Source organism: Hyla sarda, chromosome 5 (assembly GCF_029499605.1).
Source record: "Hyla sarda isolate aHylSar1 chromosome 5, aHylSar1.hap1, whole genome shotgun sequence".
Taxonomy (NCBI): domain Eukaryota; kingdom Metazoa; phylum Chordata; class Amphibia; order Anura; family Hylidae; genus Hyla; species Hyla sarda.
In genome coordinates, this window is record NC_079193.1 from 47,066,180 (window position 1) to 47,081,967 (window position 15,788).

The window sequence follows — 15,788 nt, forward strand, 5'->3', positions numbered from 1 at the left end:
CTAGTAAATTGTGCGCTGTTTAGTATTCACACAAACATGGCACATTCCTCTGCTCACCATGGAGAAATCTACATGCGGATAAAGGGACAAAATATATTTATGGAACAAATGGGAACAGATGCTAAGTAGTTCTACGGAGCCAGAGGTCTCACTGTTCTTTCGCCCTTCAGTTTGGGGGGTGTTCAGCACGGAAAATAGCACAAAATACAGAATTAAAGGGGTACTCCAGTGGGAAAATAAGGTTTTCAAATCCACTGGTGGCAGAAAGTTAAACAGATTTGTAAATTACTTCCATTTAAAAATCTTAACCCTTGCAGTACTTATCAGCTGCTGTATGTTCCAGAGGAAGTTGTGTAGTTCTTTCCAGTCTGACCACAGTGCTCTCTGCTGCCACCTCTGTCCATATCAGGAACTGCCCAAAGCACGAGCACATCCCCATAGAAAAATAATCTACTGCTCTGGAAAGTTCCCGACACAAACAGAGGTGGTAGCAGAGAGCACTGTGGTCAGACTGGAAAGAACTACACAACTTCCTCTGGAACATACAGCAGCTGATAAGTACTGTAAGGGTTAAGAATTTTAAATGGAAGTAATTTACAAATCTGTATAACTTTCTGCCACCAGTTGATTTGAAAACCTTATTTTCCCACCGGAGTACCCCTTTAATTCTGTATTTTGTGCTATTTTCCGTGCTGAACACCCCCCAAACTGAAGGGCGAAAGAACAGTGAGACCTCTGGCTCCGTAGAACTACTTAGCATCTGTTCCCATTTGTTCCATAAATATATTTTGTCCCTTTATCCGCATGTAGATTTCTCCATTGTGAGCAGAGGAGTTGTAGTTTTGCAACAGCTGGAGGATAGCAAATACTAAACTAGACCATGGTGTAACTCAGGTCAGCAGGTGTGTTGTTCTTCCATTAGGAATTGTGACCCCCGTGGTACAGGAGCAACAGCCATGCTGAGGGTCCATGCTACAGTATGGTTTCAGCAAATCAACAAGTATTCCATCTGTTTTACCTGATTTTGTGATGTCTTCGGTCGTCGGCGTCTCTGTACTCTGAATTGTAGTTCCTGCTGATATAAATAAAGGGACACGTTAACAATTAGTTTGCAATAGTCACTAATACGACAACCAAAACGGCGAGTCTGTAATAGTAATGCGAATACATCAGTCACCGTAATAATGTTGTGCAGATCCTACTATTGCTCTATACATCAAACTTATTGTCATTAAGGAATCACTTAAGGGTAGGTGAGCGCTGGGGGCGCATTTGATAGGCGCGCATTATCTCTCTTTTATTTTTAATACGTTGAGTGCATTGATTATTGGAAAACAGTGAATGTCATATTGGCAGTCATCATTGTCGTCTATGGAGTCTATGAAAGATCGCCTGTTAGGTAATTGATTAAAAAAACTGCCGTTCCCTGCGTGAGGCGATCAGTTTGGACACGAAAAACAGAATATTATGCAAGAAGAGGTTTATTATGCAAAAATGTCTTTCTATCTATGATAAATAGTCATAGAAACAATGGCCAATACTGAAAGTAAGTGTCCCCCTTAATGGTGTCATATTAAAACATATTAGGGGGAGATTTATCAAAACCTGTCCAGAGGGAAAAATTACCAGTTGCCCATAGCAACCAATCAGATCGCTTCTTTCATTTTTGAAAAGGCCAGTGAAAAATGAAAGAAGCGATCTGATTGGTTGCTATGGGCAACAGGACAACTTTTCCTCTGCACAGGTTTTGATAAATCTTCCCCATAGAGTTACTGTAATGGCCTAAAACAAATCGAGGGGGTCTGATTGGGCTTGGAAGAAAAAGTTTGGGATCGTAAACATTGAAAAAATATTTTGAACCTGTTAGTTATTCATTGACAAGTCTTCTGATGAAACAAGGGACATATACTGTATAGCAGTATTTCTCAAGCGGAGTCCTCAAGACCCCCCTCCCCAACAGGTCATGTTTTTTGGATTTCCTTAGTCTTTCACAGGAGATATAATGATGGTCAGTGAATCAGACATCACCACAGCTATATCACCTGACTAAGGAAATCCTGAAAACATGACCTGTTTGGGGGTCTTGAGGACCGCGCTTGAGAAACACTGCTGTATAGCACAATCACTTTACTTGCTTTAAGGGGTACTCCAGGGAACTCAACTTATCCCTATCCACAGGATAGCTGATAAGTGTCTAATTGCAGGGGGTCCGACCACTGGGACCCCCAGCGATCTCCTGTATGGGCCTAGGAACTTACCCGTCCTCGAGCGTTCCATCCCCACCCTCTTAGGCACACAGGAATGGCGGCCTGCTCAGCCACTCACCGACTGGGATGGGACCCCCCGCAATTTCCTGTATGGGCCAAGCAACTTACCCGTCCTCAGAGCGTTCCGACCCCACCCTCTAGGACACACAGGAATGGCGGCCTGCTCAGCCACTCACCGACTGGGATGGGACCCCCATTTCAGCTGGTGATTGCCTGAGCGAGCCATCACTCCTGTTGGTCTCTGAACGATGGGGGCGCTCCGAAGGTGGGTGAGTTGCTGGGCCAGTACAGAAGATAGCAAGGGGTCAGACCACTGGGATCCCCTGTGATCTCCTGTAGGGGCCTACCAACTCATCCGTCCTCAGAGCTCTTCAGCGTTGTTGGGCCCCATACAGGAGATCGCAGGGAGTCCCAGCAGTTAGACCCCCCACAATCAGACACTTACCCCCTATTCTGTAAATGAGAATAAGTAATGTTCCCCGGAGTACACCTTTAAAGGAATTGTAAAGTTTGTAAAGGAGATATTGCAAAACTAAAACTCCCAGCATGCCTAGGCAGCCAAAGACCGCAGATTGCCAACAACCACAGATTTTGTAGATCACGGCCCCAGATACATCTCTGTTTATATCAGGTTCTGCCGTGTAAAATGAAAATGCACGAATATGTGAAGATTCGAATCCTGAGATCTGCAGTTGGGGGGACGTAATCTTTTACCCCTCCCTATAGAATTCTTTGCAAAAAAGCGAAAGTACATGAAAGCAAAAAAAATGTTTACTATATTACAGTGATCCCTCAACTTACAATGGCCTCAACATACAATAGGTTCAACATTCAATGGTCTTTTCTGGACCATTGTAAGTTGAAACCAGACTCAACATACAATGTTACAGACAGTCCAGATCTGTGAAATGTGTCAATGTCTGGAAGAACATTCACTGGTAAAACCTCTGTATTACTGAAGCGTATGCACTGACTGATGTCTGGTAGCGCCTCCTACATACAGTACAGGGAGGTATTACATGTTCTGTACACTTTACCTGTGCCAGGGTTACCTGCTCCTTTGGACACCAGGTGAGGGCGGCTCCATGTTACTTTTTTTGGACACTGTGTACTGTACAGGACCCTGAAGAACCTCCTGTCCTCTACATAGACCAGTGTTTCCCAAGCAGGGTGCCCCCAGCTGTTGCAAAATTACAACTCCCAGCATGCCCGGACAGCCTTTGGCTGTCTGGGCATGCTGGGAGTTGTAGTTTTGCAACAGCTGGAGGCTCTCTGCTTGGGAATCACTGATATAGACGGTGATTTACAGCTCCCAGCAGATCTTTCCTACTTTTATATGTAAGGATTTGCTTTATCTATATTAGTTATCTACTTATTTTTCTTTAATCCTCACTTTTTCCTATTTTTGGATGACATTTTGGGGCTTCAGAACCAATTACCAGGTTTCCATAGAGTTCCGGTCTCAACATACAATGGTTTCAACATACAATGGTCGTCCTGGAACCAATTAATATCGTAACTTGATGGACCACTGTACTGTATTAATTGGTAACATTTTTTATGACTCAAAATAGTTAAAAAAGATCTTAAATGGAAAATATGACTCCCCTCCCCCTCCAATCGGACTCCTGGCGATATCAAGGGGTGTAAGTTTACTGTAATGAACTTTGATGTGAAGCGAAGCTGGCACGGATTAAAGCGAGATTCACACTTAGGGTGCTGGTAACAATTAGCCCAGCTTGTGTCGCTCACGTGTTTTTTATTCCTTTTACGACCTACGTGAACTAAATGATCCCCAAATGATCTGCGCCTGCGGTATCGCGTTACCGATGAATGGCAGCTTGTGTGAGTTGTTGAAAAATATTAACAGGTGTAATAGATCTCGGAGCAATCTGGGCAATTATTGGATTATTGCTTTTACAACAGTTCTGGGAAACTCCAATATCCTGCGCCATTGTTCGGCTTTCGGGGAGAAGATAATGAACTTTCGGGCCAGGAAAGTAATGAGGCTTTTTTTTTTTTTTTTTAATGTAATTTTTTTTTTTTTTTTTTTAATGATCCTGTAATTATTGCAAAAAAAAAAAAAAAGACTAAAACAATTATTCGTGTTGATCTTTAACAAGGAACACGTGGTTAATCTTCCCAGTCTTGTATTATAATACACTTTTGCATAGTGGGGTTTATGTTTCAACAACTTTGTGTGGGATTTCTCAACAATAATAGAAGAAAAAAAAACGAAATGACCGAATAAGCGAAATTCTAGACTATTGTTGATGCGTTGCGCGACACCGACCCTACAACAACCTGTATTTCCATTGTATTATAAGTACCAGGCTTAGGTTAATGAAATACTCAGGACTGGATAATTAAATCCGTTCCCGGGGTCTCCATTACCCCCCTGCCTGCAAATATTCCACAATAAGGGCTTGTAAAAGGTATCGAAAGCGCCGAGCAGGTGATGTGTTAATAACGTATAAAGTTTTATGACGTGGAACCGAAAGGCTGTGTACAGATTAATGAATTTTCAAGCTTTTAAACCTATCGCAAGTAATTACGTTTGATTTATTTGACGTTAACAGGCTCGGATATCAATATGGTGAAAGGGAACGCCATTTTTATGGTTAGGGGTACAGGTCCGGTTTTATGGCTCACGTGCACCGTCGTGTGCTGGATTAGGGTTATACCGATACATAATACGACACCCATATTGGGCCTCCAGGGAAGAATTCAACATCTAATAGTTATTATAGAATAATTGGGTATCTGGAACATGATTGAGCCAATTATTATTGACTCTTAGTTTGAGAATTTCGTGCGCCATTGTTCCATAAGGCCAGTGTTTCCCAACCAGGGTGCCTCCAGCTGTTGGCTGTCCGGGCATGCTGGAAGTTGTAGTTTTGCAACAGCTGGAGGCACCCTGGCTTGGAAACACTTCACGCACACAGCTTTATTTAGGATATTTGTTATTTGGATCATTGATATGGCATCATAGCCTTCTTCAGGCCCATAGTGTATATCTATTTTCTATGATTTTATACAGAGGCACATGAACGGTCTGTGCACACAGTTTAGCCTTATGTTGGAAGTCTCATAATAATAATGCACCAAGAATCCTTTTGTTCCAATGTATTGCTTTAAAGGGGTAAAAAAAGTTTTTGAATCAACTGGTGCCAAAAAGTTAAACAGATTTGTAAATTACTTCTATTTTAAAATCTTAATCCTTCCAGTAATTATCAGCTGCTGTATGCTACAGAGGAAGTTGTGTAGTTCTTTCCAGTCTGACCACAGTGCTCTCTGCTGCCGCCTCTGTCTGTATCAGGAACTGTCCAGAACAGGAAAAGTTCACTATAGGCATTTGTTCTTGCTCTGGACAGTTCCTGAGGTGTCAGCAGAGAGCACTGTGGTCAGACAGAACATAATTACACAACTTCCTCTGGAGTATACAGCAGCTGATAAGTACTTAAAGGATTAAAAAAAAATTTATAGAAGTAATTTACAAATCTGTATAACTTTCTGGCACCAGTTGATTTGAAAACTTTTTTTCTTCTGGAGTACCCCTTTAGTGACTGGTCTAAGGACTCCCCATAACATGTTCCATATGGTTTCCCTCATTGTTCTAGAAATCTTCATGTTTTATTTTTTATAAATACCTTATATTAAAGGAGTATTCCAGGAAAAAACTTTTTTTTATATATATATCAACTTATATATCTACTTCTATTAATTTTTTTAAATCCTTTCAGTACTTATGAGCTTCTGAAGTTAAGGTTGTTCTTTTCTGTCTAAATCCTCTCTGATGACACCTGTCTCGGGAAATGCCCAGTTTAGAAGCAAATCCCCATAGCAAACCTCTTCTAAAGTGGGCGTTTCCCGAGACACGTGTCATCAGAGAGGATTTAGACAGAAAAGAACAACCTTAACTTCAGAAGCTCATAAGTACTGAAAGGATTAAGATTTTTTAATAGAAGTAATTTACAAATCTGTTTAACTTTCTGGAGCCAGTTGATATATATAAAAAAGTTTTTTCCTGGAATACCTTATATTAAAGCAAAATTGAAGTTGTCCTAGAAGAACTACTTTACCTGTGAGCTTGTAGTCTTCGCTGGTCCCACTGTGGCAAGGAATCAACTCGTCGTCACAGTCATCTTCAGCGCTGATCTTGGGGGTGGTGGGAACAATTGTTGGTGCTGAAAAATAGTGATGAACACTTTAGGCTCAACATTACCCATTTAATTTTACAGTCATAAGTAGTCTTATGTTCTTGTAGTCAGTGTTACAAATCTTATGTTGCACAGAACAAGAAAGATCATATGAAGATCGTTTTTTTGTGGATCCAATTTGCCCACCATCAAATTCGTCCATGCATTATGGGTTTCTGGCTTCTTCTGGATCAACACGGGGAATAAAGGTTCTAAAGTTCCTCATACACCTTCCCTTCATCCATATTTTCTCCCCACCCTTGGTTGAACTTGTTGACCATGCATCTTTTCTCAACAGTATTACCTATGTAAGGCTAAGTTCACATTGCCACTGTGCTCCGTCCTGTTCTGGGTCTTTCGGCTCTTTTTTTTTCTGCCGTAAGGCCCCAAAAATGGGTCGGAGCACAACTGACTCCACCCGGTAACCCAAAAGTACCGACAGACCCCATTGACTTGTTGTCCGTCAAGGATCTGGTACAGCGGTCCCTCAAGTTACAATATTAATTGGTTCTGAGATGACCATTTTGTATGTTGAAATCATTGTATGTTGAGACCAGGACTCTATGGAAACCTGGTAATTGGTTCTGAAGCCTCCAAAATGTCACCCAAAAATAGGAAAAAGTGAGGATTAAAGAAAAATAAGTAGATAACTAATACAAATAAAGCAAATCCTTACATATAAAAGTAATAAAGATCTGCTGGGAGCTGTAAATCACTGTCTATGTCAGTGTTTCCCAAGCAGGGAGCCTCCAGCTGTTGCAAAGCTACAACTCCCAGCATGCCCGGACAGCCAAAGGCTGTCCGGGCATGCTGGGAGTTGTAGTTTTGCAACAGCTGGGGGCACCCTGCTTGGGAAACACTGGTCTATGTAGAGGACAGGAGCTTCTTCAGGGTCCTGTACAGTACACAGTGTCCTAAAAAAGTAACATGGAGTCGCCCTCACCTGGTGTCCAAAGGAGCAGTTAACCCTGGGACAGGTAAAGTGCACAGAACATGTTGTACCTCCCTGTGTTGTAGGGGGCGCTACCAGACACCAGTCAGTGCATGCACTTCAGTAATACAAGGGTTTTACCAGTAAAATGCCCATTCTGATTGGTCGGTTCTTCCGGCTATTGACATGTTTCACAGATCTGGACTGTCTGTAGCATTGTATGTTGAGTCTGGTTTCAACTTACAATGGTCCAGAAAAGACTATTGTATGTTGAAACCATTGTATGTTGAGTCTGGTTTCAACTTACAATGGTCCAGAAAAGACGTTGAGGCCATTGTAAGTTGAGGGATCCCTGTAGTTTACTGGAGAAAAAGAATGGTTGCAACGGCCTTGTCGACGGAGGTCCCCATAGCGCAGCCTGACCGCAATGTGAACCTAGCCTAACTAAACAGCGTCTGTAGACCTCTTTGAGTACTATATTTTCTGCTCTTCACCAGTCGGGGGATGAATCATGTCCTGCAGAAATACGTTAGAATTTTTTTTTTTATTCGCTTGTTTGATATATTTTCTACTTGTAAAGATACCAAGCAATGTCTCCTTTTCTTCTGTATCTTATGCCTTTTCTCAAAGTTTCACTCCTCTTCACAGATGACCTAATACTTTGTTATGGAATGTAATCAGGTTTTTCTGTATCTCCACTAAGCTCATGAGTTCCCCAAAGAGACACTACTAAACAGCCCAGAGTCATTAATGTAATGCCAGATTCCTGTCTTTCTTTGTAGTGATAAGACATGGTGATGCCCTCTAGCCCTGAATTCTTAATGGGGCTGAAATCTAATCCAGTTCCAATGCATCTGATCCAAAAAGCGCACTCTGTAGTCATGGGAAAATATTCTGTGGTTCCATGTAAGTGAAGTGCTGTTTCCATCATACTGTTATTATACATAAGCAACCCCCCCCACCACCCATCTCATAGGCAATAATGATAATCTTGGCCGTCTTTATCCTAGAACGCTGTACAATAATATGTCATAGTCGGCACTGATTCATTAACCAATTAAGACCAAGACACAACGTGGTCATCTGTTTGACTGAATGCTGGTGCCCCCCCCCCCAACAATATACATTAGCAATGATGACAGATGCAAATGACTATAATAGGTCATCTACAGGATATGGAAAGAGGACATTGTGCGCAACATTAATGTTCCTACAATTAAGGACTGTAAATCCAAGTAGATTGGCCATAGGATGGATTATCAATGAGGGAACACAAAAGCATTAGCGATAATGTAACTCGGATCCAAGTGCAATAAATATATATGTCAGCCTTAATTCTTTGGCGGACGGAAATAAGGAAGCGTGTCTATATAATGCATGTAGTTGGTTACCTTCAACTTCACAACCCAACAGCTCCATTCGTAGGCCAAGTCCTAACACCGATGCTCTTTCGGGAATGATCTGGATGAATCTGGTTGGAATGGGTGCAAATGTGCGCAATTCTGGAGTATCATAGTTTGTGTTGCCTTCAAATATCTACAAATATAAGATTTAAACAATATTAGAAGATTCCTGGTCAATTGAAGGGATCCTACTGGGCCAGGGTATTAGCCCAGGACTGATCCTACATGTCCTAACATGTGACAGTAATTGCCCTCAGTTGACAATTCTACATTCTACACACAATGTAAAGATGTCATATTGACTGACGTATATTTCATTTATTAAGGGAGACGAGCTGTCAGGTATCCTATCACTCCAGCTCGGTGCCCTAGGCGACCGCCTGCCTCGAAGTCTCTATCCGTGAAGGCTATCAAAACTTATAGAGAAGCTGGAGCTTCATCATGGAATGAATTACACATAATCACCTTGTTCCCATTTGTACCAATTGACTGTGGCAGCCAAGTAATAAGATCCACTTCAAGCAATTTGTCATCTAATCAAAGGGTATTTGACGGAAACTTACTCCATTATTTGCATGCCAGACTAGCCCGTTCCCTGCTTTAAAATTTAAACATGTCAAACTTCATTCTTGTAATTTGACTCAAGTCGAAGCTCTTCCTTGAGATTTTTTCTAAAATTCTCTTTTATAAAGAAGGGTCTCGGAATACTTCCCATAAATAATGCCGCACATTTAAAGGACACCATCTACGATCTGAATATCTCATACAGATGAAAGTGTTACATGTAAAGCGATGCTGTTAATCTTGTTCTTTGATCTCGCTCTACATGCTTTCGCTGTTGTGAAGATAAAGACCTAAACTCGGAGTTTAAAGGGGTACTCCGCTGCCCCAGCATTTGGAACATTTTGTTCAGAACGCCGGGTGTGGGCTATGGAGGGTTGTGACGTCACGGCCACGCCCCCTCAATGCAAGTCTATTGGAGGGGGTGTGGCAGCTGCCATGCCCCCTCCCATAGACTTGCATTGAGGGGGTGTGGCATGACATCACAAGGGTGTGTGGCCGTGATGTCACAATCCCTGCAGCCCACACCCAGCATTCAGAAAAAAATGTTCAGAACGCTGGGGCAGTGGAGTACCCCTTTAAAGGGGTACTCCCATGGAAAACTTTTTTTTTTTTTTTTAATCAACTGGTGCCAGAAAGTTAGGGGTATTCCAGGCCAAAACTTTTCTTTATATATCAACTGGCTCCGGAAAGTTAAACAGATTTGTAAATTACTTCTATTAAAAAATCTTAATCCTTCCAATAATTGAGTTGCTGTTTTCTGTCTAACTGCTCTCTGATGACTCACGTCCCGGGAGCTGTGCAGTTCCTATGGGGATATTCTCCCATCATGCACAGCTCCCGGGACGTGACATCATCATTGAGCAGTTAGACAGAAAACTTCAGAAGCTAATAACTATTGGAAGGATTAAGATTTTTTTTATAGAAGTAATTTACAAATCTGTTTAACTTTCCGGAGCCAGTCGATATATATATATATATATATATATATATATATATATATATATATAAAAAGGTTTTGCCTGGAATACCCCTTTAAACAGATTTGTAAATCACTTCTATAAAAAAATCTTAATCCTTCCAGTACTTTTTAGGGGCTGTATACTAAACAGAATCCAAAAAAGAAATGCATTTCCTCTGATGTCATGACCACAGTGCTCTCTGCTGACCTCTGCTGTCCATTTTAGGAACTGTCCAGAGCAGCATATGTTTGCTATGGGGATTTTCTCCTGCTCTGGACAGTTCCTAAAATGGACAGCAGAGGTCAACAGAGAGCACTGTGGTCATGTCATCAGATGAAATGCATTTCTTTTTTGGATTTCTCTTTAGTATACAGCCCCTAAAAAGTACTGGAAGGATTAAGATTTTTTAATAGAACTAATTTACAAATCTGTTTAACTTTCTGGCACCAGTTGATTTAAAAAAAAAAAGTTTTCCATGGGAGTACCCCTTTAAAGTGCTCATTCTTAAAATGTGGACAAGTATTGGCGAACGTAATGAAGTGGAAGCAAGAGACAGTTGGGTATTATCATGTTCTATAATGTTTAACGATAGACCCACCAGGATGTAAGATCGAAAAAGGTCTCAGTGTCTATAGGAGACAAACGAACTCAATGGTCTGGACTCTTCTTCTTACCTTTGCCTTGTTCTTTTTTGAGTCCATGATAGGTTCCCAGTCTTGCCCATTACTGCTATATCCAATTTTGAATTTTCTCATAAAAACTTTATTCTCTCTGTGCTTCCCACCCTGAATGATAATTCCTCGCACAGTCTTTTCCTCTCCGAGGTCAATTTGCAGCGACACGTTGTTGTATACATGATTAGTTGGAGGTGGCAGTGCCCAACCATTGTGGCTGGTCAGAAGACGGGCATGCTCCGGAAGCCACTTACGATCAAACTCATTGGACGCTGTGATTTGGGAATCGGATATAAGTCCTGAAACCATTCCTAACATTCCAGAACAGGGATAATCTGCAAGATTAAAGATAAAATAATAAATTATGAAAGACCATTCCATTATTTACATAGCTTTAAAGCGGTACTCCGCTAGAAAACAATTTTTTTCAAATCAACTGCCAGTAAGTTAAATGGATTTGTAAATTACTTATATTTAAAAATCTTAATCCTTCCAGTACTTATCAGCTGCTATATGCTACAGAGGAAGTTGAGAAGTTCTTCCAAGTCTGACCACAGTGCTCTCTGCTGACACCTCTGTCCATGTCAGGAACTGTCCGGAGCAGGAGAGGTTGGGTATTATCATGTTGGATAATCCTTATTATCTCTTTGGGAATCATTGTACATTGGAGCGCTCGTCTGCTTTTGTTTTTTAAGGGGCATAAGGGGAGATTCATCAAAAAAGTTGACTAGTTGCCCTTAGCAACCATTTAGATCGCTTTTTTCATTTTTGAAAAGGTCTCTGAAAACTGAAAGAAGCTTTCTGATTGGTTGCTATGGGCAACTGGTCAACTTTTCCTCATCACGGGTCTTGACGAATCTCCCCCATAGAGTTTGCGTTTGGATACGAGCCTTAGTGCCAGAGAAGCCCTACTTGGCGCTACTTTAAGTGACATAGAATTGGTGGTAGGTATATATGGTACAATGCTATTAACCCATGTCCTTCAGATGTGAATGTGGACCTATATGTCAAAAACTAAGTGCTATAGAGTTTACATTTGGACCTGGGCCTTGGTGCCTGAGGTGCCCTACTTAGTGGTATTATAAGTGATATATGATTGGCGGTAGGTATATATGGCACAATGTTTTTAACCCATATCCTTTATATGTTAATGTGGCCCTATATCTCAAAAAGTATTTGTCAGTCAGTCATCAGCAGGGCACACATGGTACTGCCTTCCACCATCTACATAAACTCATTTTTCATCTTTCCTATCTAATGCTATCATACGCCAAAGCTATAATATTCATGAAACTCTCCCTTCCCTGCCGTACTTGATGTTCCCCATAGAAATGTAGATGTTAGACGTGACACTATATAATATATTATATGGTTTTATGTTTTGCTTCAGCTGCGGTAAAGGGAACAAAAAGCTCCAAACATTTTCTTAGTGTCGTCTATGCATGACATACTAAATGAAGCCACACAGCTGTGCTCAGGTGTTTATACCACATTAAATGGATACCTAGGGACCGAAGATGGTGGGAGTCGGGCGCAGTCAGCTCTTAATTGCCCACCCAGGGGCCTGGCGAACATCAGCAATGCACTTCACTCGCTAAATTGGCTTGCTAACCCAAAACAATAATGTCGCATGTATTGTGTGTGTGCGAATACGTAATTGTATCAATTAATAACAAAGGTGCAGCTTCAAAAGTGAAGAAGATAACTACAAAGTTACGATGTAAAGAGGGTGGAAATAAGTGTTAGTGCCCTGCTTCAACCTAAGTCATTACACAGGGGCCGGCGGTGCCAAAGGGCATGAAAAACAATGTGATGTTAGGTCAAAACTGCTATAATTGTACAGGTGAAGGAGCCTTTAAGGGCCTATTATTTCTCCAATAAAGACTTTTATTATGTGGCTATTACAAGTGGAGTTATTACAGTCTACTCCGTGGAGTACTGATGATTGATGAAAACTGTACAACGCGCACTGAACTCTATAATTACACAGATTTTTTTGCATTTGCATTCCAGTTGTTTTGCGCCTCGACCGGGGTCACAGAATTCCATAAGAAGGTGAGTGTGGCGTAAACGATAAAATATGAATATGATTCTTTAGTACATACTCTGCTTACCTGAAATTTTACAGCCATAGACTTCAAATCGTAATGAAATGCCAGTCTCCCATGTGACAGGGCGGATTTTCACAAAACGGGTGAGGACGGGCTTGGGGAAGGCACCGTATACAACATCAATTGGGTTGGTATTTCCTAAAAATAGCTGTAGTATATAAAAAAATAAAAACACAATTAACAATCCATTGCATTTAAGGCAGACTCTATATTATTATCTTTTCCTTCTCCATGTACTTGAATAGTGCTGTCTTATTTGCAATATTATTTGTTCAAAAGATTTAGTTCCTCGGGGGAGGGACTTGTGCATAGTAACAACTCGTGTGACTGCAGGATAACCGCTAGCCTAGTGCTTTGGTTGCAGTATAATGTAGTTGTCCCCTTTCTAGGGGAAGCCCTGCATACTTTTTTTTCTAAAAAATAATCCAAAATAACTCTCCTCCAGAGGGAAGAACTGTCGATGTAGTGCCACCTATGGGTAGTCAACGTCAAACCGATAAAAGAGCAATGAAACATAAGTAGTAATAATAGTTGTACTAGACATCCATTTTTCAGTTTTTGCCCCTAACAATAGGATAGTGACCTATGGGTGGCATTAGAGGGATAGTGGTTTTCCTTCTTAAAGAGTTGTTTTGCATTCTTTTTCACAGACCAATATCTGTAAGTCTGTAAGTCTCTATAGAGTAGGCACAGATAGTACTGCCTTCTTTGTCTCTCCCTATTAATGATATAGGTACAGCTACTACTGCCTCCATGTATCTCCCTATAAATAAGATAGGCACAGATAGTACTGCCTTCTTATATCTCCCTAAAAGTGATATAGGTACAGATACTACTGCCTCCACGTATCTCCCTATAAATAAGATAGGCACAGATAGTACTGCCTTCTTTGTCTCTCCCTATTAATGATATAGGTACAGCTACTACTGCCTCCATGTATCTCCCTATAAATAAGATAGGCACAGATAGTACTGCCTTCTTATATCTCTCTAATAATGATATAGGTACAGATACTACTGCCTCCATGTGTCTCCCTATAAATAAGATAGGCACAGATAGTACTGCCTTTTTATATCTCCCTAATAATGATATAGGTACAGATACTACTGCCTCCATGTATCTCCCTATAAATAAGATAGGCACAGATAGTACTGCCTTCTTATATCTCCCTAATAATGATATAGGTACAGATACTACTGCTTCCATGCCTCTCCCTATAAATAAGATAGGCACAGATAGTACTGCCTTCTTATATCTCCCTAATAATGATATAGGTACAGATACTACTGCTTCCATGTCTCTCCCTATAAATAAGATAGGCACAGATAGTACTGCCTTCTTATATCTCCCTAATAATGATATAGGTACAGATACTACTGCCTCCACGTATCTCCCTATAAATAAGATAGGCACAGATAGTACTGCCTTCTTTGTCTCTCCCTATTAATGATATAGGTACAGCTACTACCGCCTCCATGTATCTCCCTATAAATAAGATAGGCACAGATAGTACTGCCTTCTTATATCTCTCTAATAATGATATAGGTACAGATACTACTGCCTCCATGTATCTCCCTATAAATAAGATAGGCACAGATAGTACTGCCTTCTTATATCTCCCTAATAATGATATAGGTACATATACTACTGCCTCCATGTATCTCCCTATAAATAAGATAGGCACAGATAGTACTGCCTTCTTATATCTCCCTAATAATGATATAGGTACAGATACTACTGCCTCCACGTATCTCCCTATAAATAAGATAGGCACAGATAGTACTGCCTTTTTATATCTCCCTAATAATGATATAGGTACAGATACTACTGCCTCCATGTATCTCCCTATAAATAAGATAGGCACAGATAGTACTGCCTTCTTATATCTCCCTAATAATGATATAGGTACAGATACTACTGCTTCCATGTCTCTCCCTATAAATAAGATAGGCACAGATTAGTACTGCCTCCTTGCCTCATGCTGTAAATTTTATATGCACAGGTAGTACTTCCTTCTTGTCTCTCCTCTACAAAATATATAGGCTCAGATTGCAATGGCTTTCGATATACCCTATGTCAAAGAAGAAACTTTCTGATATAGAAGGCAATGAGAAAATACAATAAGAAAATACATCATATATATATACAGTGGTCCCTCAACATACGATGGTAATCCGTTCCAAACGGACCATCGTTTGTTGAAACCATCGTATGTTGAGGGATCCGTGCAATGTAAAGTATAGGACAGTGGTCTACAACCTGTGGCCCTCCAGATGTTGCAAAACTACAACACCCAGCATGCCCGTGGCTGTCCGGGCATGCTGGGAGTTGTAGTTTTGCAACATCTGGAGGTCCGCAGGTTGAAGACCACTGGCATAGGAAGTTGTGTGTGTATATATGTATATATATATATATATATATATATATATATACACAGGTTTTTACTCTCAATGTCAGAGTTGGTGAGAAAGGATGTTTGCAAAGTAAAAGCAGTCCATACATTTGATAATATTACACACAAAATATATATGAACCATGTTATAGAACTGACGTTTATACAGCCTTTCTCTATCTTGAAATGGCTGATAACAGCGAACAACAGATTGCACAGAGATAACAGAGTACAACTGAATTTAAAGGGGTTATCCAGGAAAAAAACTTTTTTCTTATATATCAACTG

General features: G+C 40.7%; 1 protein-coding gene across 1 annotated transcript in view; it reads right to left on the reverse strand.

The window, feature by feature from the left end:
- Window positions 1-15,788, reverse strand: part of NRP1 (neuropilin 1) — a 191,921-nt gene that overhangs the window by 25,886 nt on the left and 150,247 nt on the right. The window contains exons 9-13 of the mRNA XM_056519467.1: window positions 13,112-13,256; window positions 10,998-11,332; window positions 8,789-8,933; window positions 6,350-6,454; window positions 1,019-1,075 (exon numbers count right to left, since the gene is read on the reverse strand). Coding sequence (XP_056375442.1) covers window positions 1,019-1,075; window positions 6,350-6,454; window positions 8,789-8,933; window positions 10,998-11,332; window positions 13,112-13,256 — 787 coding nt within the window. The remainder of the gene's footprint in view (window positions 1-1,018; window positions 1,076-6,349; window positions 6,455-8,788; window positions 8,934-10,997; window positions 11,333-13,111; window positions 13,257-15,788) is intronic.